The sequence below is a fragment of the Galdieria sulphuraria genome, assembly GCF_000341285.1.
Source record: "Galdieria sulphuraria unplaced genomic scaffold scaf_42, whole genome shotgun sequence".
Taxonomy (NCBI): Eukaryota; Rhodophyta; class Bangiophyceae; order Galdieriales; family Galdieriaceae; genus Galdieria; species Galdieria sulphuraria.
Window position 1 is genome coordinate 36,865 of NW_005178433.1, and position 21,274 is coordinate 58,138.

At 39.8% G+C, this 21,274-nt stretch overlaps 14 protein-coding genes across 15 annotated transcripts; 8 read left to right on the forward strand and 6 right to left on the reverse strand.

Annotated features, from left to right (window-relative positions):
* Window position 1: 1 nt before the first annotated feature.
* Gasu_45520 (bifunctional aspartate kinase/homoserine dehydrogenase 1) lies at window positions 2–3,366 on the reverse strand. The gene is made up of 4 exons (XM_005704351.1): window positions 1,527–3,366; window positions 1,284–1,473; window positions 449–1,236; window positions 2–394 (listed from the first exon to the last, which is right to left on the reverse strand). The coding sequence occupies exons 1-4, from the start codon at window positions 3,333–3,335 to the stop codon at window positions 95–97; spliced, it is 3,087 nt and encodes a 1,028-aa protein (XP_005704408.1). The 5' UTR covers window positions 3,336–3,366; the 3' UTR covers window positions 2–94.
* Window positions 3,367–3,395: 29 nt separating this feature from the next.
* Gasu_45530 (transcriptional repressor NF-X1) lies at window positions 3,396–6,476 on the reverse strand. Its single transcript, XM_005704352.1, has 3 exons — window positions 5,118–6,476; window positions 4,456–5,057; window positions 3,396–4,405 (listed from the first exon to the last, which is right to left on the reverse strand). Exons 1-3 carry the CDS (start codon window positions 6,468–6,470, stop codon window positions 3,418–3,420), a joined length of 2,943 nt encoding a protein of 980 aa, XP_005704409.1. The 5' UTR covers window positions 6,471–6,476; the 3' UTR covers window positions 3,396–3,417.
* Window positions 6,477–6,496: 20 nt separating this feature from the next.
* Gasu_45540 (ubiquitin-protein ligase/ zinc ion binding protein) lies at window positions 6,497–7,746 on the reverse strand. The gene has a single exon (XM_005704353.1). It carries the CDS (start codon window positions 7,572–7,574, stop codon window positions 6,630–6,632), a length of 945 nt encoding a protein of 314 aa, XP_005704410.1. The 5' UTR covers window positions 7,575–7,746; the 3' UTR covers window positions 6,497–6,629.
* Window positions 7,747–7,751: 5 nt separating this feature from the next.
* On the reverse strand, window positions 7,752–9,256 carry Gasu_45550 (uncharacterized protein). Its single transcript, XM_005704354.1, has 2 exons — window positions 9,051–9,256; window positions 7,752–9,004 (listed from the first exon to the last, which is right to left on the reverse strand). Exons 1-2 carry the CDS (start codon window positions 9,253–9,255, stop codon window positions 7,911–7,913), a joined length of 1,299 nt encoding a protein of 432 aa, XP_005704411.1. The 5' UTR covers window position 9,256; the 3' UTR covers window positions 7,752–7,910.
* A 20-nt stretch (window positions 9,257–9,276) lies between these two features.
* On the forward strand, window positions 9,277–9,887 carry Gasu_45560 (uncharacterized protein). Its single transcript, XM_005704355.1, has 2 exons — window positions 9,277–9,502; window positions 9,555–9,887. Exons 1-2 carry the CDS (start codon window positions 9,315–9,317, stop codon window positions 9,733–9,735), a joined length of 369 nt encoding a protein of 122 aa, XP_005704412.1. The 5' UTR covers window positions 9,277–9,314; the 3' UTR covers window positions 9,736–9,887.
* A 179-nt stretch (window positions 9,888–10,066) lies between these two features.
* Window positions 10,067–11,217, forward strand: Gasu_45570 (alcohol dehydrogenase). The gene has a single exon (XM_005704356.1). The coding sequence runs from the start codon at window positions 10,093–10,095 to the stop codon at window positions 11,116–11,118; it is 1,026 nt and encodes a 341-aa protein (XP_005704413.1). The 5' UTR covers window positions 10,067–10,092; the 3' UTR covers window positions 11,119–11,217.
* Window positions 11,218–11,226: 9 nt separating this feature from the next.
* Window positions 11,227–12,379, forward strand: Gasu_45580 (uncharacterized protein). The gene has a single exon (XM_005704357.1). The coding sequence runs from the start codon at window positions 11,231–11,233 to the stop codon at window positions 12,314–12,316; it is 1,086 nt and encodes a 361-aa protein (XP_005704414.1). The 5' UTR covers window positions 11,227–11,230; the 3' UTR covers window positions 12,317–12,379.
* Window positions 12,380–12,426: 47 nt separating this feature from the next.
* Window positions 12,427–13,997, forward strand: Gasu_45590 (glutaryl-CoA dehydrogenase). Its single transcript, XM_005704358.1, has 4 exons — window positions 12,427–12,796; window positions 12,855–13,097; window positions 13,155–13,325; window positions 13,391–13,997. Exons 1-4 carry the CDS (start codon window positions 12,434–12,436, stop codon window positions 13,898–13,900), a joined length of 1,287 nt encoding a protein of 428 aa, XP_005704415.1. The 5' UTR covers window positions 12,427–12,433; the 3' UTR covers window positions 13,901–13,997.
* A 4-nt stretch (window positions 13,998–14,001) lies between these two features.
* Window positions 14,002–14,996, reverse strand: Gasu_45600 (ATP-dependent Lon protease). Its single transcript, XM_005704359.1, has 2 exons — window positions 14,663–14,996; window positions 14,002–14,617 (listed from the first exon to the last, which is right to left on the reverse strand). Exons 1-2 carry the CDS (start codon window positions 14,968–14,970, stop codon window positions 14,026–14,028), a joined length of 900 nt encoding a protein of 299 aa, XP_005704416.1. The 5' UTR covers window positions 14,971–14,996; the 3' UTR covers window positions 14,002–14,025.
* Window positions 14,997–15,586: 590 nt separating this feature from the next.
* On the forward strand, window positions 15,587–16,577 carry Gasu_45610 (uncharacterized protein). Its single transcript, XM_005704360.1, has 2 exons — window positions 15,587–15,604; window positions 15,651–16,577. Exons 1-2 carry the CDS (start codon window positions 15,600–15,602, stop codon window positions 16,552–16,554), a joined length of 909 nt encoding a protein of 302 aa, XP_005704417.1. The 5' UTR covers window positions 15,587–15,599; the 3' UTR covers window positions 16,555–16,577.
* Window positions 16,578–16,586: 9 nt separating this feature from the next.
* On the forward strand, window positions 16,587–17,707 carry Gasu_45620 (FAD synthetase). Of its 2 annotated transcripts, XM_005704361.1 has the most exons (3): window positions 16,587–17,059; window positions 17,109–17,228; window positions 17,284–17,707. In XM_005704361.1, exons 1-3 carry the CDS (start codon window positions 16,631–16,633, stop codon window positions 17,650–17,652), a joined length of 918 nt encoding a protein of 305 aa, XP_005704418.1. In that variant the 5' UTR covers window positions 16,587–16,630; the 3' UTR covers window positions 17,653–17,707. The 2 variants fall into 2 exon arrangements, with proteins under 2 accessions (XP_005704418.1, XP_005704419.1); XM_005704362.1 differs by having other exon boundaries at window positions 16,587–17,228; window positions 17,284–17,567.
* A 4-nt stretch (window positions 17,708–17,711) lies between these two features.
* Window positions 17,712–18,856, reverse strand: Gasu_45630 (uncharacterized protein). Its single transcript, XM_005704363.1, has 6 exons — window positions 18,705–18,856; window positions 18,528–18,654; window positions 18,402–18,477; window positions 18,198–18,349; window positions 17,945–18,145; window positions 17,712–17,894 (listed from the first exon to the last, which is right to left on the reverse strand). Exons 1-6 carry the CDS (start codon window positions 18,787–18,789, stop codon window positions 17,741–17,743), a joined length of 795 nt encoding a protein of 264 aa, XP_005704420.1. The 5' UTR covers window positions 18,790–18,856; the 3' UTR covers window positions 17,712–17,740.
* A 210-nt stretch (window positions 18,857–19,066) lies between these two features.
* Gasu_45640 (uncharacterized protein) lies at window positions 19,067–20,297 on the forward strand. Its single transcript, XM_005704364.1, has one exon. The coding sequence runs from the start codon at window positions 19,140–19,142 to the stop codon at window positions 19,917–19,919; it is 780 nt and encodes a 259-aa protein (XP_005704421.1). The 5' UTR covers window positions 19,067–19,139; the 3' UTR covers window positions 19,920–20,297.
* Window positions 20,298–20,316: 19 nt separating this feature from the next.
* Window positions 20,317–21,267, forward strand: Gasu_45650 (uncharacterized protein). The gene has a single exon (XM_005704365.1). It carries the CDS (start codon window positions 20,346–20,348, stop codon window positions 21,189–21,191), a length of 846 nt encoding a protein of 281 aa, XP_005704422.1. The 5' UTR covers window positions 20,317–20,345; the 3' UTR covers window positions 21,192–21,267.
* The last annotated feature ends 7 nt before the right edge of the window (window positions 21,268–21,274 follow it).

Here is a 21,274-nt window from a genome sequence, read left to right on the forward strand (position 1 = left end):
CCAAAGTTGCACAATATTCCAACACTTTTACTATTGACCACCACTGTCTTTGAGAAAAAGTTTTCTTAATTTAGGCTACTTTTACTTGACGAAATTAAAAAGAGAAATCTTCCATAGGACTACTTGGAGCCCCTAGATAGGAAGCCAGTCTCAGTAAATCTGCGAAAACTCCTCCAGCTGTCACATCTGCCCCAGCTCCAGGACCTTGGACAACCAAAGGCTGATTATCATATCGCCAAGTACGAAAAGAAATGATATTATCTGAGCCTTTGAGGCGTCCGAACGGATGAACTTGATCATAGCGACGAAGCTCCACTCGGCAACTTTGTTGTTCGACCGAAACAACTCCCACATATCTCAACACTTGGTTATTCTCTTTGGCTTGAAGAGCCAACTATTTTGGGTACTTGTTAGTAAACAATACAACGGATAGAGAAAACAATCATACTTGTCCCAACTCATCGTCGTATTCAGGAAGACGGCGTAGAAAAGTCTCAACATTAACTCCCTTATCTGCTCTCAAGTCTTCAGGCACCAGAGACTCTACTTGCAAGTCACTCAACTCGAAATGCAGCCCAATTTCACGAGCGAGAATAACGATCTTTCGTGCAACATCCATTCCAGACAAGTCATCACGGGGATCCGGTTCGGTGTACCCTTTGTCCTTTGCACGTGTCACTACTGTTGAAAACGATTCACTTCCATCAAATTCATTAAATATATAACTCAAAGTTCCTGAAAAGATGCCTTCAACTTCTTTCAATTTATCGCCTGTTCGAATCAAATCTCGAAGAGATGATATTACTGGCAATCCTGCTCCTACATTCGCTTCGTATAAAAAATGCGAATTGGCTGCTCGTTGTGCTTCTCTTAGACGAATATAACGCTGCATTGACCCCGAGTTGGCCTTTTTATTGGCGGTTACTAAATGAATTCCTTGAGCCAACCAATCGGCATATTTCTCAGTAACGACGTCCGATGCAGTACAGTCACAAATAACTGCATGTGGAATAGAAGTATCTTGTATATGTTTCGCAAACATATCCAAATTACAATTTTGTTGTTCTTCTTCCAACTCCGCACTCCAATCCACTGTATCTTGTAGCGAGTCCATTAATAACATCTTTCTGGAGTTGGCAATTCCTCGTATACGAATATCAACTCCAAACTCTTGTCGAAGCGACACAACCTGTTGTCTGATTTGGTTGATAAGTGTACCTCCCACAGTTCCGGTTCCTATGCAGAATATAAAACATTATTTTTGGTTTCAATCACATACATACCCAATATTCCCACAGACAAGGTTTGGTCGGAAAGATAAAATGCTGCATGAGATGCCCTTAAAGCTCGACTTTCGTCTTTACTATCCACGACGATGGAAATGTTATGTTCAGATGAGCCCTGTGCAACTGCTCGAACACTAACGCCTACTCTTGAAAGCGAACCAAAGAGCCTTGACGAAACTCCTGGAACCTAAAGAATGTCATGACTAACAATCATACAACCAAAGAATGATGATCCCTTACTTCCTGCATATTTTCTCCAACTACTGCCAGAATGGAACAATTTCGCAAAGTATCCACAGAAGAGACAAGTCCTTCTGCCAATTCTGTACGAAAAGCATATCGAACTGCTTCAACAGCCAAGTCTGCCTGTGTTCCTGGAACTACAGAGCAGATTGAATATTCCGAACTAGCTTGAGCAATCATAATAACTGATAGACCAGCAGAATACAAAGCTCCAAATAGCCTTGAAGCAATTCCAGGCACTCCAATCATACCAGTACCTTCCACATTCACCAATGCAATATCTTTTACTGTACTAAAACCTTTGACACCTCGAGAATTCTTCACATTGGCTTTGGCACTTGCCGTCGCAGGAGATACGTTAGATGGAGAAGAGGGAATGGGTAGTGAACTTTCAGAGACTATGTTACCGATTAAAGTTCCTTCAGCATGAGGGCGAAACGTATTTCTAATTCGTATAGGAATCGATGAAACAATAGCAGGAGACATGGTATCCGGGTGCAGAACATCGGCACCAAAGTAAGCCAATTCTGCTGCTTCCTTATAAGACAGAAAAGGAATAACTACCGCATCAGGAACAACTCTCGGATCCGCTGAATAAACTCCATCAACATCTGTCCATATAGTTATTGATTCAGCTTCAAGTATTCTTCCAAACACTGAAGCAGAAAAATCAGAGCCATTGCGACCAAGTGTTGTAGGTACTCCATCTGCATCACAGGCGATATAACCAGTAGCCACAACCACTTGAGTAGGATTTTGTCTCAGCCAAGAGTCCAAACGAGACTTGGAAATATCCCAATCAATGATCTTTCTAGGTTGCGCAACCATCTTTTTACTCGTTTTCGAATCCGCTGTCAACTTGTCCAACCTCTTCTTGGGTTCTATCGTCTCCATTCCATTTCCATTACCGAGGTCAGATAGCGTTAACTCGTCAACAAGAAATTCATTGCGATTGGAAGTTATACTCGCTGTCCGAGTAATCAAAACGTCTCTTGCGTCCAAAAAGGAACATTGGACTCCTTTCGATCGCAAAAGTGCCCAAACCAGTTGCGCACACCATAATTCACCATAACCCATAATAAGGTCCCTGATTCTGACACTTGCCGACCTCGCAATCCATACAGCACGTAAAAGATCTCTCAAGTCCCGAAGGTTGGAAGATAAAGTAGCCAGAAGAGAATGTCGTTCTTCTGCAGGAAGTAGTCTTTCGACCAAGTTTTCATGAATATCTCTCAGTTCTTCTATGCCTTCCAGATAGTGCAAATCTTTGTTTCTAGCAATTGCTGAATAGATGAGGCGTTCTAAAATATTGGTTACACCCCGTACTGCAGAAACGACTATGAACAATCTCTGTTGAGAGTTGTCTGAAGTTTGTAAGTGTTGTTTCTTGCTTCTATTGGTAACATATGAGACACTTGACTCCACCATTTTCTCTTGTAACAAACCAGAGACTCTTTCAAAACACTCGACATTCTCCAGTGACGATCCACCAAACTTGTGGACTTGCCAATGACCTCCCTGTCGAGTTGAAGTTGTCGAAGGCACTTGAGTTGATTGGTCGACACCAATCGAAGCATGGACGGAAACTGGGTTTAAGTGAGGAACGGAAGTACAAGAAGGTCTTTCTTGTAGGCCCGTCATGAAGGAACTTTTACCCAACTTGTTGAGACGAGTTGAATGGCTTACTGAAAGGGAGGGGAATCGGATCTGTTCTTTATATGTATGACATCTGTGACGGCTGCTAAGCAAGGTCTGTGTATTCAAAGGATGATGGCAACCACACCAACAATACTGTGGATGACTCATTCAAACCCAAATAGCTTTACATCAATTTGTCTTACGGCGCTTCTCATTTGTACAAGTAAAATCTCCGTGAACAGCTTTATAGTTATGCATCTACGGTGAACGGATGGGCAACAACTGTGGGCTTCTTATGTTCTAAAGAACGAAGCACACTTGCAGTTCGTTCTGCTGTTGAAAATTCTACATCAAACTCTAACGTTCTTTCAAGAGGCCTACTCGTTAGGATCTTATAAGTACCTTGATGTGCGAGTAACAGCCGTTCCAACTTGCGTGTCCCAACTTCAACTTGTTTCTCTCCTATCAACTCAATACGCAATCTGCGCTTCGTCCTATCTTGGCGTTCTTGTTTAGCTCGTTGTATTCTCTCTTTCACAACATCTGTTAAAAGTCGACTTGGTATAGAGATGTTCTCCATATCTTTCGGCAACGAAACAACCATCTCTTTTTCTGGATAGTTGTCAACCGAAGCGGTTTCTAACCCAAACATTTTACCAAGTTCATGAACAAAAGCACGATAAAGTCTTGGAAGGGGTTGCGTCTTCATACGCCTACCAAAACGACCTTGCAGTAGCTCTCGAAGTGATTGTTCAAAAGATAACACAAATTCCATATTCTCTTCACAAAATTCTATTAAAAAATCTGAATAAGAAATGTCAGAGTTCATGAGAGTTTGCTTCTTCTCTTCCATGCATGGAAGAAGAATGCCAACAGCATCGGCAAATTCTCTAGCTCGATTCAAACGGCTACAACTTTCATCACATTCTAGACGAACATATTCATTCTGCTCCTTTATTGCTACATCATTCTCCGTATCCAGCTGTCCACATATTCCTTCTTCCCTTTTCATTCCACAAGGACAAGTAACTGTCACGAGATGCTCGCAAGGAATATTTGGACATGGAGTGCCAGGGTGACACTTGGACCGACAAGGATGTCCACAAGCTTTTCTTGGTAATTTGCATACATTCGAACAACCTACTCCTTCTTCTTCAACTGCTGCATCATCACACTTGTCCGCATGGCAATTCCTCTTACAGGTATGAATGCCACATTTCAAAATCTTCCCACAGACCCTTTCCGCTGTCGTCAGAACATAACAAAGATGCTTACTTCAAATACTTACCTTCCACAAAATACTTGCTCAACAAAACATGGAATGGTTATAGAAATTCCATGACCTCCTAAACATTCCTTTTTCATCAAGACAACACAACGCGGACATTCTCCAAAATGACATCGATCAGGACAAGGATGCCCACATGACCTCACACGTTGACAAGGACGATTGCAAACAGGAGGAGGAGTTCCACAACGGAAAGGAGGAATGATGCGCTCAGCTCCACAGGCACAGGTTAACGGTTCCCATAAAAGAATACCACAAGGATAACATTGGCCCTCATGTCCACAACGAAGGTCACAATAGTGATAACCACAGTTCAGCAACTGATTACATTTTTGTTCACAAGTGTGTGAAAAGCAATTCCAAAAATCTCCCAAATATTCGACAATCTTTTCCTTTTGTTCAAGCGATGGACAAAGTTGTTCAATTCCTTTTTTGGTCTTTTTCTTGTTGCCAGGACAACAAACACGTTTGCAATAATGTCGCTTACAACTCAACCTTCCTCCACAAATACGGTTACAAGCAAGCTGCTGTAACAGAGTCTCCTTCGAATCACTACAAGCAACTTGAATGGTCTCATTCTGACAACGACAGGGAAGCTCAACCTTGAATCATTTTTAGTGAATGATTCATTATCTAACTTGCAAACGATATAAAATACTTACTTCATATGTACAAGGCCCACAAGGATCCAAATGACCACAAACTCTCTGACAAACATGTCCAAGTAGACAATTCAAAGTCTTGCCACAGTTCTGACCACAGCTAGGTAAAGCATCAAGACAACTATGGCGTTCTGCAGAAACCAAATTCCCCAAATGTTCCAATGATACTTTTCCACAAGCACAGGTCTTCCAATTACAGGGCAAGTATTTACAACTCTCGCAAGGTCCCGGATGACAGATCTGTTCACAATGATGATTACCACAGTCCAACACTTGACTGCATTTTCGACCACAACTAAAACCTCCACCTTTGCAATCCATATTCAATAAATAACAAGGGAAGATACTGTTTTCTGATTTACAATAACAACTGGTTTCTACTGGAACCTGACAGGGTTCACAAGCACCTTTATGACATACTTGTTCACAATAGTGGCCACATTCCATTAGTCTTCCACAAGTCAAACCACAAGAATAACCTTCTTCAGGAAAAGGCTCTGAGCACCTCCTTACGATTTGTTCTTTCCCACAACGACAAGACTTGGGTTCTCTCAACGCAGAACATGGAGGACAGGGACCTGGGTGACAAAGTTCTAGGCAAGTATGAGGGCAATTAGAACCCTTCTTCGCCAAACTTTTGCCACAAATATTACCACACGAATGAGGAACAATTCCAGGCTCTAGATGGGGCTCCTTTTGTTTGCCACAGAAACAGAAATATTCCAACGAAACCTGGGTATAATTCTTTCTACAAGCAGGACACAACCAGTGAGCGACCTTTGAGCTGGAATGGTGCTGTTGATTATTTTTCTGCTCTTGACTGGACTTTGACCATTTCAAAACACAGGAAAGGTGCAGTACCACAAAGCAGGTATCACACATCCAAGTCGAAGTACTGCGTTGAATATCCTCGTAACATACCATACACTCATATGTTTCCCTCCATAAAGATTGCTTCAAAGAATCTCTCAAACTTTCCTCAGCAAAGTTATCGTATCTTCCTCTATTTTCGCCTTCCAAACCGTTCTTCTGGCCTACGTTACTCCTTCGTTTGCCAACATTTGCTGTTGCCGAACGTCTCTTTCCATTCAACGCAAGTATACCTTCTTTGCTGTCTCCACCAATACTTGACTTGTGAGCTTTATTGTGCTTCACCTTTGTCTCGGGGTGTCGTAGCTGCTGTCTTGGCAGTCGTTCGTTCTTTCTTTGTTGGAAACTCGAACCTTGTGAGCCACTTGATAAGGAAGTTTCTTCCTTGTTAGCAGCAGCAACTCTATCTCTTACAACTGGTTTCCATTCAAGTTTCCTACCCGACCGAGTTTTCTGTTGCGTACTCCTCTGTTGGAATCGCATGAATTTTGCATTCGAAGACTGACTTTCACTTTCAACACTCGTTTATTATAATTACCATCGTCTGAAAACAATCAATCACAATAAAGTCTACAAATAATCCACACCGTTCTTTTCCTTCGTATAACATTTATAACACAATGTGTCTTTCAACAAGACCCATTAAGCCAATTGTTTATAAGGTTCTGTCTCCACTTCCCTACTTTCTCGTTCTTTCTTCTGTCGCTCTAAAAACCTTCGTGCCAGTGAAAGCTTAATATCTTCAAAAGCTTGTTGAGATGTTTGACAAAGAGTGTTGACGTCGATCGTTTCATTAGAACTTGAAACATCTTCTAAATGATTTGATTCAGTACTCGATGAAATGACAGTCCTATTTACAGGATGGTAACCACTTGTTACCTGCTCACCACTTGCTGGAGTTCTTTTCAACGGAGGTTCGTTACATAAAGGACAACGGTTCGCTGAAGCTAACCAATGTGAAATACAGCTTGAATGAAAAGCGTGACCACAAGGAAGAAGTCTCAAATATGCGCCCAATTCCACGGTATCCAAACAAACGGCACAAACTTCATCTGGTATAAGGTGTTTACCCAAAAAGAACTCTTTCGTGTCAGGTAATTTCTCTCCGTCTATATAATCAGACTCTCCTTTACTTTTGGCATACATGAAGGGAATACTTTCTTTGACCGTTTCCCAAGAAAGAGCAGAATAAGGTGCTCCTGAACTGGAAGAACTGTGTACAGTTCGAGCAACTTCCGATGGAATAGTAATTACAACGTTTCCTTCCTTATCTGAGCCAGTCTTATTAATTTCGCTGTTTTTTGTAGAAACCAGCAGAGGTTCATTTTCAGCTCCTCTGTACTCTATTTCTGGACATAACACTTGAATCTCTGCCTCACGCAACCCCTTTGGTCTTTGATTCCTTCTGTTTGGACGATAAGGGCGAACTGTTGGTGAGTAAGCGAAAAGACCCGGTCTCCCTCTTCTTCTTTGAACGTGGTTATACAACCCTGTTGACAGCCCAACGATGATAAAAAAACCCACAGCTACCGCAAACGCTATGAGGACTTCAATCCGAAGCCCTGTTGTCATACCAAGACCGTCCATAGTATATAAATAACTTGTGCACAACAAAAAGCTATTGCTTATCCTCCTCCTCCCATTTACCAACTACCACGCGACAACAAAAAGACTCCTCCAACATGGCCAACCATAACATGCCTATGGTCCAACCGTAGACATAAGCCTTATAGTTTCCAGAAAATTACGCACCCTCACATAAATCAATGGTGAAAGGATTCCCCTCTTCAAAGACGATTTCTCCATTCCACTATATATGGAACGTTCAGAAACTGTTCATTATCTATCATACGCAATTCAGACGTATGCTTGTCATGAAACAAATTCATCATAATAGAGGTAATCGTCTTTCAAAAAAGGAACTTATCCCCAATCGGATATATGGACATGTAAAACATCCAATTGTAATATATCCGTTTCACATCCCAATAAACTGCCCAAATATGGAGTCGTTCTACCCAAATCTCCATGAACAAATTCTTTCACATAAGTACCTGCATCCGTCACCAAATCTAAAATGGCAAAATGAGAATTCAATAGCTTCAACCGAATCTCGTGAATGACACGTTTCCTTTTAGCAAGACTTCGCCGGTGAAGCACTCGAAGTGGAGTATATTGTTCAATCGTTAAAGGTATCAAAGAACCAAGATATTCTGCTACACCTGTTTCATCCTTTACAGACTTGGAAATATACACTATGCATCGATAGGTTTTGCGCTTTGTCATTTCGCTTTCTTTCAAAGAAGCATAACCAAACGCATCCGAAACTTTTGTCTCCTGAAGTTGAACTTGTCCATTCGAACGAAGAAATACTTGTCGTTCCCAGTCTCTTAAAAAGGTTTCATTACTGACGTAAGACCGAGTGCATTTTGCTTCCAACAGTTCTATAATGAACGGACGACCAGAACCCAACATACGAACATCTACATCTTCTCTACCACCTGCAGTAAAACGACATTCTCTCGCTCCCAGTTGATGCAACAAATACTCATAGACACATTCTTCTATAGAATCGGGTGCTAGACGAATATTATCTACAATCCAGGGACTTTGTGATAACCGTCGTGATAACTTGATATAACGACCTTGCAAATAAATAGGAGCAAGGACAATAAAAACCATATCTTCTATCAACGACAAGTTACTGTCAACGAGAGGCATCTCTTTTACTTGAATACGAATCTCCAAGTCGCTGTCTACAGCAAACTTCATATGAAGTTGTGTTTCCAACCAGTTTCCAAAGGTCCACTTGAAACACTTTTTCAAGTCCACTTCTGTCTCCTCCAGTTGGGTTTCATCCAATGAATTTTGCAAACTGCTTCTGTACTTCTCCCAAAATGCAACACTGATCCGAAAAGTATCCTCCACTTTGTAATTCTGTAGTTTTACTTGGACAACACGAAACAGTTTGCTTAGAAATTGATCGGAAAGTAGACCCAAGCATAACTTGCAATTTTCTAAAACGATTCGAAATCAAGTTTCTTTCAAGACACTCTTACTTACCTGCACAAGGCTCAACGTTAATTGCGACACAAAAAGGTCGCAAGCAATTTTCTGGCAAGCTATATATCTCATAACCTGCCACTCGACAAGGCACTGCAAAGAGTCGAAAACAACATCGACAACAACAACTTCCTAAAGGTCCCCTGTTTTCTAATCCAACTTTCTGAAAATAATTACGCAAAGCTAACAGAACTGAGTCATCCATCTCACCATAGGCCGCGATGAGAGAAGACGACGACATAAATGCTCTTTCATAATTGAGGAATGGCTTCTCCTACAACTCAGCCACGTTCCAGTGCCAGAGCTCCTGAAAAGGGAAGTTTTCCGTTAGACCACCAACATATTTGTAAAGAGTTTGCAGAAAAGTTTCGTACTTGTTTAGAAGAAAACAACTATGTCACTGCAAAGTGTCGTTCTTTGTCAAAACTCTATTTGCAGTGTAGAATGCAGAAGTGAGACTTTCTTTCTAGATAATTTTCTTATATTAACAGCGTATATGTAAAGTGGGCTCATGACACCGGAAAGTTGGGAGCGCTTGGGTTTTTACGAAGATGACGAACAACGTATCCCCAGCAACTTGAACTTGGGTCCAGAGAGTCACCAAGCTTCAGGTTATGTTGCAGGATTGAGGTATCGAAAGAAAAGAAGGGAAATGCGTCAACAGGATAATCAAGAAGATAGCTAGAAACTAGCTTAGGTTTTGTACAAGTAGTGTATAGGAATCGTGTTCACGCTGCGCAAAACTATTGCAATAAAAAAAGTTACTTTAGCGTTGATAGTTTGCGTGATTCGATGGGCTATCAAATAGTTATCTACTACTTGTTTCAAAAAAAAAAAAAAAGAGAGAGAGAGAGAGAGAGAGAGAGAGAGAGAAAAAGCATACTTTTTGGTGCTTCTGACAATGAAGGAAATCCATCATACATGAGGGGACGTGATACCTCTTAGGGGGAAGATCATTTGAAATGACGCCAACTCAATCTCATCGAATGTCTCATCGACAAAGGAAAATAGCTCAGTTTGGTTTCTTGGATTGATAGAGAAAATGTCTGGTAAGATGAAGGCTGCAGTTGTAAAGGAGTTTGGGAAACCTCTAAGTATAGAGTCTGTGGATATTCCTTCACCTGGTCCTTCACAAATACTTATAAAGGTCATCTCCAGTGGCGTTTGTCACACTGACTTGCACGCAGCTGAAGGGGATTGGCCTGTGAAGCCTAGACTACCTCTGATTCCTGGGCACGAGGTTGTAGGAAAAATTGTCCAAGTCGGTTCTCAAGTTGATTTTCTAAAGAAAGGAGATACTGTTGGTATTCCTTGGCTGTTTCATGCGTGTGGTCGCTGTGAATATTGTATTGATGGAATAGAAACTTTATGTCCTTCTCAGTTGGATACTGGATACTTTGTCAATGGAGGCTATGCAGAGTACGCAGTAGCTGAAGCTAATTATGTTGCACGTGTTCCAGAAGGTGTAGATATCTATGGCATAGCTCCTATCTTTTGCGCTGGAGTTACAGTATACAAAGGATTGAAGGAAACTCAAGTAAAACCTGGACAGTGGATAGTGATAAGTGGAGTTGGTGGACTTGGACATGTTGCTATTCAATATGCTAAAGCCATGGGTATGCATGTAGCAGTAGTTGATATTGCCGATGAGAAATTAGAGTTGGCTGGAAAGTTGGGTGCGGAAGTAAAAGTGAATGCATCGAAGCAAGATCCAGTTGAAGCGATACAACGTTCTACTGGAGGTGCACATGGTGTTTTGATTGCAGCAGCTTCTATGAAAGCATATGAACAAGCTATTGGTATGATTCGTCGTCGGGGAGTGATTGTTTGTAATGGGTTGCCTCCTGGAACTTTTCCATTATCTGTATTTGAAGTTGTATTAAAAGGAGCAACTGTAAAAGGCTCCATTGTTGGCACTCGGAAAGATTTGCAAGAAGCCATTGCCTTTGCTGCTGAAGGGAAAGTGAAGGTGCATTACCGTAAAGAATCACTTGAGAACATTAACAAAGTTTTAGAGCAAATGAAGCAAGGAAAAATAGAAGGAAGAGTAGTCTTGGCAATGGAGTAGTTGAGTATATTATTGTCTCTCTTTGTGTGTATGTGTGTGTGTTTTGGTATTTTATGAATAAAATCTTTCATCTTCGATGGGAAAATGATTTGTTGAAAAAGGATTCTAACAGATGCGTTCAATATCGGTGGAATCTACCAAACGCAAAGCTTGTCGAGTTGTTTTATCTTTCGTTGCTTTGTTTTCTTTGTTTGTTGTTGTTTCATTAAGTCCTTCATGGTTCTCTAGCTTTGGTCAAAACAAACTGGAAACCCTTGCTGAAGATTCTTGGATGACTGGAGAAGAAAGTGGCTTTGAAATATTTGGAATCAACAGAAGGGATAGGTTGGATAGGTGGAGAAAGTTCCAAAGAAATGTTGAGAATAAAATTCAGCACCACGTACATAGAGTAGAAGCTGTAGAGATGGAGAGGAATTGGACCAGTTGGTTGTCCCCTCGTGCTGCTGTCACTATATGGAGACCATATCGAGGCAATCATGAAGATATTGCCAATTGGAATGCCGTGAGTTGCTATCTTACTCATCGAAAGGTATGGCAACAAGTTGCACAGTTTCAAAGGCCAGGTATCGTGTTTGAAGATGATGCAGTCATTCGAAGGAACCATCTAGTGCGATATCGGTTTTTAGCGGAACTTGAACAAGTATTCTCTCAAATTCCCAAAGCAGTTATTTTTTTAGGTTACTTATCGACGCAATCTTTGGAAGGTTTTCCTTGGGTACCTGTGACTCAAGTGTCTCAACATTATTTGGATATCACTGGCAATTCAGTGATGGGCACACATGCTTATGCTATTTCTCCTCAAGCAGCGGCGTTTCTGTTAAATGCCTCTCTTCCAGTGGAAGTACAAATCGATGCCTTTATATGCAACACTGCTTTCCTTTATCCACACGAGTTGCATATTTTAGTGCGTCGCAAATCCAAGTTTCAACAAGCGTTTCATGTGAGTGATATTCAATCCATTTGTTTTCGATGTCTTTTTCCGTACGAGACTCCGAAATATTTCATTGCTATAGCCATTTTCGTAGTCGTTACGATAGTGGTTGGTTGCCTCCATATTCCTCTTACAAAGAGACAAGCTATTTGCCAATATTTGTTGAAACGTTATCCTAATATTTCTTGTTATTGGTTGAAAGATGATATTTACAGATGGTTATCACTTTTACAGCGGAAGAGAATGGGCTTCTGGGATAGAGAATAATATCCAATGTATTGCATAGAAATGGAATTGAATTTTCAACAATATAAAAAGGATTTTTCGGAAAGAGAGAAAAAGGGATTTCGACTCTTCCAACTCTTATCATCACAAAGCAACCCTATGAAAGTAACTTCATCCTCTTTGTTCTCTTATGGTGCTTTCAAAAATTTTATTTTACGCCGTAATTATGTTCAAGCAGTAGAAAAAGGGTCCCAACAAACAACTTCCAAAAAACCAGTATTCAACCACATCGACGTATTTGACGTGGAATCTAGACTCACTGAAGAGGAACGCTTGATAGTTGCACAAGTTCGCAATTACTGTTCGGACAAATTGATGCCCAGAGTCCTCGAAGCTTCTAGACAGGGACACTTTCACCGCGAAATTATGAATGAATATGGAGAATTAGGAATTCTGGGTGCCACTATTCCAGAGTATGAGTGTCCTGGTGTCTCATCTGTAGCGTATGGATTGACTGCCAAGGTAAGAGAGAACACTCTTGACCAAACAACTAACAATGCTTCACTTTGTTGTTATACAGGAAGTAGAATATGTCGATAGTTCTTATCGTTCAGCGTTATCAGTACAATCTTCTCTTGTCATGCACCCTATTTACGCTTTTGGGTCAGAGGAACAGAAAAGAAAGTTTTTACCTCCTTTAGCCAAAGGTAAACTGGTAGGTGCATTTGGTCTCACCGAGCCCAATCATGGTTCGGATCCTGGAAGTATGGAAACTCGAGCCCGTCGTCTCCCAAACGGTGGATATTCAATTACAGGCTCAAAGGTAAGATAACTGAAATAGCTCGTAAAAGTGACGGTTTCATTGAAGAATCTTCATTAGACCTGGATTACCAATTCTCCTATAGCTGACCTATTCATCGTCTGGGCAAAGGATGATGAAAATGTAATAAGAGGTTTTCTATTGGAAAGAGATATGAAGGGGATCTCCACTCCTTCCATTGCTGGCAAGTGGTCTCTTCGTGCTTCAGCCACTGGAATGATCATGATGGAGGTAATGTGAGATTGATTTGCTGATAATCAATATCATCATCATCATTTTGTATTCTTTTGTAATAGGATGTGCAAGTATCTGATGAAAGTATATTACCCAAAGTACAAGGTTTGAAAGGACCCTTTTCATGTTTGAATAATGCTCGATATGGCATTGCATGGGGAGCATTGGGTGCTGCACAATTCTGTATGGAAACCGCCAGAAGTTACTGTTTGGAGAGGACTCAGTTCGGTCGTCCTATTGCAGCCAACCAACTTGTTCAGAAAAAGCTTGCAGATATGGTGACCGAAATACAACTTGGCTTGAATGCTAGTTTGGTAGCTGGAAGGATGAAAGATGAAGGAAGGTTGTCACCTGAAGCTATTAGTTTGTTAAAAAGGAATAATGCTGGAAAGGCATTGGATATTGCAAGACAAGCGAGAGATATGTTGGGTGGAAATGGTGTCTCCGATGAATATCATGTGATTCGCCATTGTATGAACTTGGAAGCAGTCAACACCTATGAAGGTACTCATGATATTCATGCGTTGATATTAGGGAGAGCAATTACAGGGATCAGTGCATTTACAAACTAAGCTGGTTTATACAAAGCCAACCTCTTGTCTAGTTGCCTTTGACTCATTACACAGACACACACACACTATCTTTCTCCCTCTCTCTTTCTCTCTCTCTGGTAGATCCCAAGTATCGAAATAAATCATTAAAAATTTCGCCTGTCCAAAGCATCATTGATAGCCAGTTGAGCTGCTAAAAACTTTCTCGCATGTTCCAACAACTCTAATTGATGTTGGAAACGATCCTTCGTGCTTTGCGTTTGCAACAACAACTGTTGATCCTGTACAGGAATGTCCAATACTTGACTAACTCTATAAGAAAACATAATCAGACGATGTCGATCTCTGCTCTCTGGATTCGGTGCTAGCCGTCGTAACTCTTCACTAAGACAAACATTCTTTCCATATAATTTGTTCGATAATGAAAGAACTTGGTTCAAATCTGTCCACACAGCCTCTCCTAGAGAAAAAATGGTATCGTCACAGTCTATATCTTCTACAGTAACCACTGAAGCAGTGATAAATGGTTTGTCTTTAATAATATGATTCACACGGAAACGTTCCTTTCCCACGTTCACGGTTAACATCCTGCCATCCGGTAAAGGTTCAAATCGAATAAGTTCCATTAAACAACCATATCGAGCAACACTATCGTTGTTTTTGTTATATAAAACTATACCAAACAATTTGTCCCCTTCTTTAATGCGATTAAACAACAAACGGTATCGCATTTCGAAACTAAAACACAGTAAAACTAACAGCCGAAAACTCATAAAGACTTACATATGGAGAGGTATCGTGGCATCCGGCTGCACAACTAAAGATAAAGGAAACAAGGGGAGTACCCTGTTTCCAAGGGCCGGTTCCTGTTCTGTAACATTGCTGGGTGCTGGAGTCAAAGGAATATACTCTACGTCTCCAATACTAGAGCATGCAAGCTTTACAATAAAAAAACTTCGACTTTTGCGCAAATAAAACAACTTCTTTCTTTTACTACTGGCACTATGAGATACAAAAACACCCTTTCCTGTACAGAAACTCCTCTGAAACGAGCAGAGCCAAGGACAAACAAAATTCGTGGTCCTGTACATTTCAAGAATTAAGTTGAATCAGACTGCATAGCCACCTATAAGAATCATTTTAAGATCCAAAATAATCATAAAAAGAAAGTCATACAGCAGAGCTGTTTTTCGCTTGCTAAAAATAATAGCACGAATTCTTGGAAAAAAAGAGATAAATTTAAAATTTATATTAACAGAAACGAAGAAGCTTTTGAAGAAATTTTAAACTCCAATTTACTGTCTAATTATATTTATTGTATGTTAATGTTTTGGAGTCAGATTAAAATTATATTTTTTTTCTTTAAAAAGCATTGTTTCAAAAATTTTTAAAATATACATCGTGGTTTAATTTTTATCCAAAGCTCCTGAGATGAACTTTATTTCTTCTATTACTTTTACTTTTGTTGTCGACATTCCTGGAGTTTGTGGAAGCTTAACTTTTTTCTAACAAGTGTATCAGTAATTGTTTAAAAAAGGAAATGAAAAAATTAATTGCGTGCTTAAAAGTTAATATGGATGAAATTCCGCAAAATTCAATGCTCATTTTAAATATGTTTTCAATTTCGTTTTAGAAAATTCTTTGTTTGTAGGTTTTTAATGCGAAGCGAAACTTACAAATGTTTCAAGTGCAGGCGAAGAACGAAGCCTCACTTTAAATTATGTTGTCTCACAGTTTATATTATCTTTATCCAATTTTGAATTGCCGTCAGTTGTGGGGTTAGCTTGTCGACCACGGATTCGTTAGTTGAAATCATCAAGCAACTAAATCAAGAGTTTTTATGCAACTCTTGTGGTTTTGAGCTGTGTGATCCTGTTCGTTTACAAAGTTGTGGTCATGTTATCTGCAGTAGCTGTGCAAAGCAGGGATGTACAAATAACTTTGAAAACTGTCCAAGTTGTCATTCTCCTGTCTTAAACATTATTAAAGATGGCTTCACTGCCGATCTTTTGCAATCTTGGAAAGAATTTCGAAAGAAAACCTTTCTTTTGAGCGAATATCAAAGAGAGGACCTTGATTTTACTTCTGAAGAGGCCTCTTCGAGTCAAAGTTCTGTTCCTTGCAAACGTAGTAGACAAAGGCGTTATGCTAGCCCTCCTAAGACTAGAAGCAAAGAAGAGGTTTTTTTTGTTGATGTTCAAGAAGAAGAATCTAAAACACCTAACGGACCCAAGAAGTTGGCGTTTTCTGTTGCTTCTCTGTCCGAAGGTAATCCAGGTTATTGTCCGAGTAATTTTATGTACGAGAGTGATGAGGATAACAAGTTGAAAGGCACGGACTCGGCCACACTTTCATATCCGACACGCTATTCGTCTACAGAAAACAAGGAATCTGTAAAGTCCATTTTGGAGACTCCATTTGAGTGTATGAAAGACTGCGACGACAATACACGGACAATAGACTACGATTCTCTTGCCTATGAGTCACCAAAGGAGAGAGTATGGCCAAGAAAGTCACTTAGCTTTGATGATATTGTTCCTTCATGCAGTAATGCAATGGATGACTATTTTCCTAGTGTTCACCGCGACATTAGCCTCGAAGAGTTGCAGTCACTTGTATACGAACTTAATGATATCCTATTTAGGATTTCAAGAATAAAACTATTTTCCATGTAATCATCGACAGAGTGTCATGATGGATTGCTATGTGATCGATCATGTAAAGCCGATTGATCACAACATCGTAGTTACCATGAAGTTTCATCACACCTTAGGTTTCTTTTCTTATTCATTAGTTTTCAAGTGGAGAACGCATAGGAGCTGGACGTTGTCTGGGAGGCATAAACCCTGTTGCTATATTGAAAGAGTGCGTTGTTCTGTATCCATCGCAGTTCCAGGAAAATGGGACGCTTTTCATATAGGACACCGAAGACTAGTTGAAGTTGCATCCACTTTAGGTACACCAGTTTTAGTCACTTTTGAAAATATGGCGTCTCTTTTAGGTTGGCCTTCACGACAGCCTCTGGTTGCTCGAGAGTTTGCTCCTCGAATACTTTCGAGTTGGGAAGAACAGTTATCAGTGGTTCCAATAACAATGCAAGTCATACCTTTTGAAAGAGTCAGATATATGAGGCCCCAAGCTTTTTTAGATTTTCTTCGTTTACAACTTGGTTGTGAAGGCGTAGGTTCTCTCTTTTTTAGAATTGGCCATAATGCACTTATTTTTGTAGCTTGTTTGTGGAGAAGATTGGAGGTTTGGATATGGCGCTCAAGGAGATATTCATTTATTGAAAAAGTATTGTGCAGAATACAATTGGAAATGTTGCATAGTTGGTTCTGTTTATGTTTANGTGAGTATTTGTTGGGTTTGTTACCGTTCGTACCACTCAATGTTGTTGTTCATAGAATATTTTAGTATCTTCGACAGCAGTACGACATTATCTCGGAAAGGGACAAATGGAAACAGTTTCTCTGTTGTTAGGTCGCCCTTATTGTGTCATTGGCAAAGTTGTGGAGATTCGGAAGTTTTGTTGTTATGTATCGCAGTTGATCAATCAGGTACCAGTTTCGGCCAACTATGAAGCCATCATAGAACAGCAGAAGCATTGTTATATTCACGTGATAAATGGCGAACGAGGAGACAGTTCTTGTATTCGAATAGAGAACTGTACATGGGACCATTCACTTCAATTAGGACAACCACTCAATATTCATATTATTCGTAAAGTTTTATCGCATTCCATATACCATTTCATATTTTTGATAATCATATGACATTTTATATATACTTGGCCGATACTTTTACAAAGAATTGCAAGTGTTCTAGTTACCTTCACTATTTTTGTCGAGTTATCTACGAGTGTTATACACCACAGCAGCCACACAGACGGTGAATGATTCTTTCAAACAAAGAAGGTTGAGGTCTATTTTCAATATGAGCTCCATCGGCAATATATTCTTGCTTTTCTTTGCCACTCAAATGAACAATGTACGCACCATCTCCATCGTCAACATATCTGATTGTCTCGAGTGATCAACATTTCTATTCACACGAAGTATGGCTTACTTGTGATGTTGCTTATCTAAGAACTCTTTCACAGTTCCCTTTAAAACAGGTCCATGTTCGCTATGATGTCCAGCTCCGGTGATTATTTTAAGTTTCGTACCTCGAAAGTGTTCCAATTTGGATTGTAAACGATTCAACGCTTCATCTTTGTGTAGATAGTGAAGGTCAATTTCATCGTCGTTCAACAAATCGTTTCTCTCTCTAATTCAATGTTGACAATCCATATCATTCTTTTCAAAGTATATTTACGCACCTAAATATTTGTTCTTCTGCAACAGCATTCAACTGTTGAACCTTTTCATCTTGTTGATGACCAAACTCGGACAACTGTTTAGCTCGTTCTTTGTTACCTTGCTTATACGCTGTTGTAGCTTCTTCATAATATTTGTTTCTCTGTTTTGTAGCCTATTCACACCATTAATGGATACAAATATCAATTTGTAAAGGTTTCGATTACTTCTTCTGCTAAAGCTCTATATTGATCTCCTACAGTGGAGTGCGTCCCAATCAGGTTCAATATTCGTTTCCTGGCACTGAACGAGTTTTTCAAAACCAAGGATAACTAAACCCTATTCATACTTACCTAGCAACTGAAAGTGGCTCTCCACTAATAGTAATGTTCGTTTCAGGAGAGTTTTGTGGAGGAACATCAATTTTGGCGTGAGTCTTTAGAGTCAATTCGTGGATAGTTGTTCCTTGGTGACCAACAACTAAGAATCGAATTAAAGCGTTATGATAATAGATAGTTATAAGTGTTTACTTTTGCCGTGTAACTCTTTTGGGACATCGACATATACTGTGACTTGGCCTTGAAAAGTGTGAGAACAATCTCCTTCAACCGTCATTTTCTACAATTCTCTCATCTCACATGTCCATCATCCCTCCGTTCTTCTTACACAATACTCATCGTTTGTTGTGGTGCTGTCAAGAATATATAAAGGAAAAAGATATTCAGAGTGAGTTTTCTTGGAATACTTCTCTATCCGTGTATCCCGAAAGAAATGTTGCCTTGTATAGAAACCATCCTAGACGAGATCTCTATCAAATATGGAAATGGCTCAGTTTAGGAAACACTGTTTGGAGTAGTTGGAATCTACTGGAAATATTTCAACAAGATCAAAATTCGTTGTCGGTTTTAGAAAGTAACCTTTGTTGGAAAGAATTTTCTTTAGACGAGCTTTGGACACAACTATCTATGGAATTGACTCGTTTGGGTTTTCATCTTTCGAACGAAAAGTACGCGCTTCGAACAGCTGTTTGTCTTTGGATATATCTAAAGGAAGGGACTCAGTTGGGTCCTGAAGAACGATGTGAACTTTCAAGAGTCAGTTTCTTATTGCAATATAGTTCAGAACCAAAGCAAGTGTTGAGGAGGGAAGATGTATTGAGTCGGCTATCGAGTTGTGCTTTGCTATTATTAGCTTTAATAAGTTTTGAATGTTGGGAGGATATGAAAGAATATTATGGGTTCCTAGTATCTTATTGTAAGGAACATTTCAGATTGGATTGGATTTGTCTTGTTTGGGAAAATGAAATAGAAATTGAAAATTATCTTCAGACTTATTTGGATGAAACTGGAGATATTCAATTGGTAGCTCTTGTGTCTCTTCATCTATTATTGACTAGAACAAGTCTCAAGATGTTTTGGATATCAGAATATCGTCGAATACTGGAACAATTGTCTCAATGGGAATGGATAGAGGAACTCAATGTTTTCTGTTCATCCAATAGGGAATGTCCTTTAGATCTATCTCTTCCACAAAAAGGTAGAAATGATCATTTGGATGCGATGTGTTATTTTTGTAACAAGTCACTTGTACACGTACCTTTTCAAGCGAATCAGAATACCAATTCCATTCCTAGTTTCCAGTCTTCTTGGAGAATATCAAGTTTTAACCATCCCCGAAAGTTTGACTGGCACAGAGTAAGTATTGTTCTCATAGGTGGACTATTGGAACGAAAATGCTTTACTTAGGTCCATTATTGTCCTTGGTGTAAGAAAGAATTGCCCAAATGCTGCGTTTGTTTATTCCATTTGTCTTGTTGGAATCCTAATTATGAGCCACCTGTTATTTTTGATAAGCAATATTACATGAATCACTATTCTACTGATATTATGGAAACTAGTAACTTTTTTACTTGGTGTGTTCATTGTCGACATGCCAGTCATGTTGATCATATATTATTATGGTTTCTTGGTCATCCACAACCAGAATCTGTTGTCAGTTGCCCTGTTTCAGGATGCTCTTGTGTATGTATGTCTTTGGATAAAGGACTGCGATGAACAAACCGCATATTCAGGAATTCCCATCCACGAGCTCGGTGCGAGTTGGACACGTGCCTCATTCCGTCCTTTTCATTCATCATCATCCAAAAAGTTTGTTGTAGAATTGTCAATAGGATGGAGATGGATGGAGTGAGTTGTTTTGTGGCAAGTCTAGTTACCTCAGACTCAGCTCATGTGAACAAACCATTATCTGACGTACACAGAAATCAATTACACAACGGTGGTTTACGAAGTAATAAAGCTCGACGTTGTCATCAACCAAGGATGCTACTTCGTCCTATGGTTTCTGTAACCGACTTTGGTTGTTACGGTATAACGGAAGAGATAGAACACAGCTTGCATAAAATAACTGACTGGGGTACGCGTTCACAAGAGGACCAAGGCATTGTCGTAGATTGTGAACCGATTCTGGACAAACTTCATATTTCCTCCGATTCTTCTAGTTCTTCTTCAAACTCCTCTGCCGAATCAAGAAAGGCACGAAAGTTGGACAAATATGGAAGATTGTCGGTGTTAGAGGACTCTTCTCCTATTCACAAGAAAGAAAAGCGCAAAGCAGCCAAGAGACTCAGACTTGGGTCTCTTAACAAAACCCTAACCGAGAATAGGGATTCTCCTAGAGAGGTCCCTTTTTTATGGAAACAGACGCAAGTAACTGGAGAGCTTTCAAGTGATAGTGAAAATGTTCAGTTGGGTGTTTGTTGTGATAAGAGTTGTTGTAGGAACAAGGGTTGGCAAACAGTCCATCAGGTTATTCTGCAAAGGGAACTCGGAAGAGATAGTGCCTTGGAAACCTTGCCTATCAAGTGCAAAAAGCTTTGTAGTAAGAAAGGCTTCACGGTGACTATTCAAGGCAAGAGTTTTGGAAATATGAATGCTGATTCATTTTATCAAGTTTTATCAAGTACATGGAAACAAGGTGAAAGGGTTCATGAAGTGATGATGCGTCCGGCAGCTTAACTTGTATTCATATCATCGAGGCAATGAAAAAGTGTACAATAAACAATACTTTGAAATTGTACCCATCATTTTACATCTTGTCG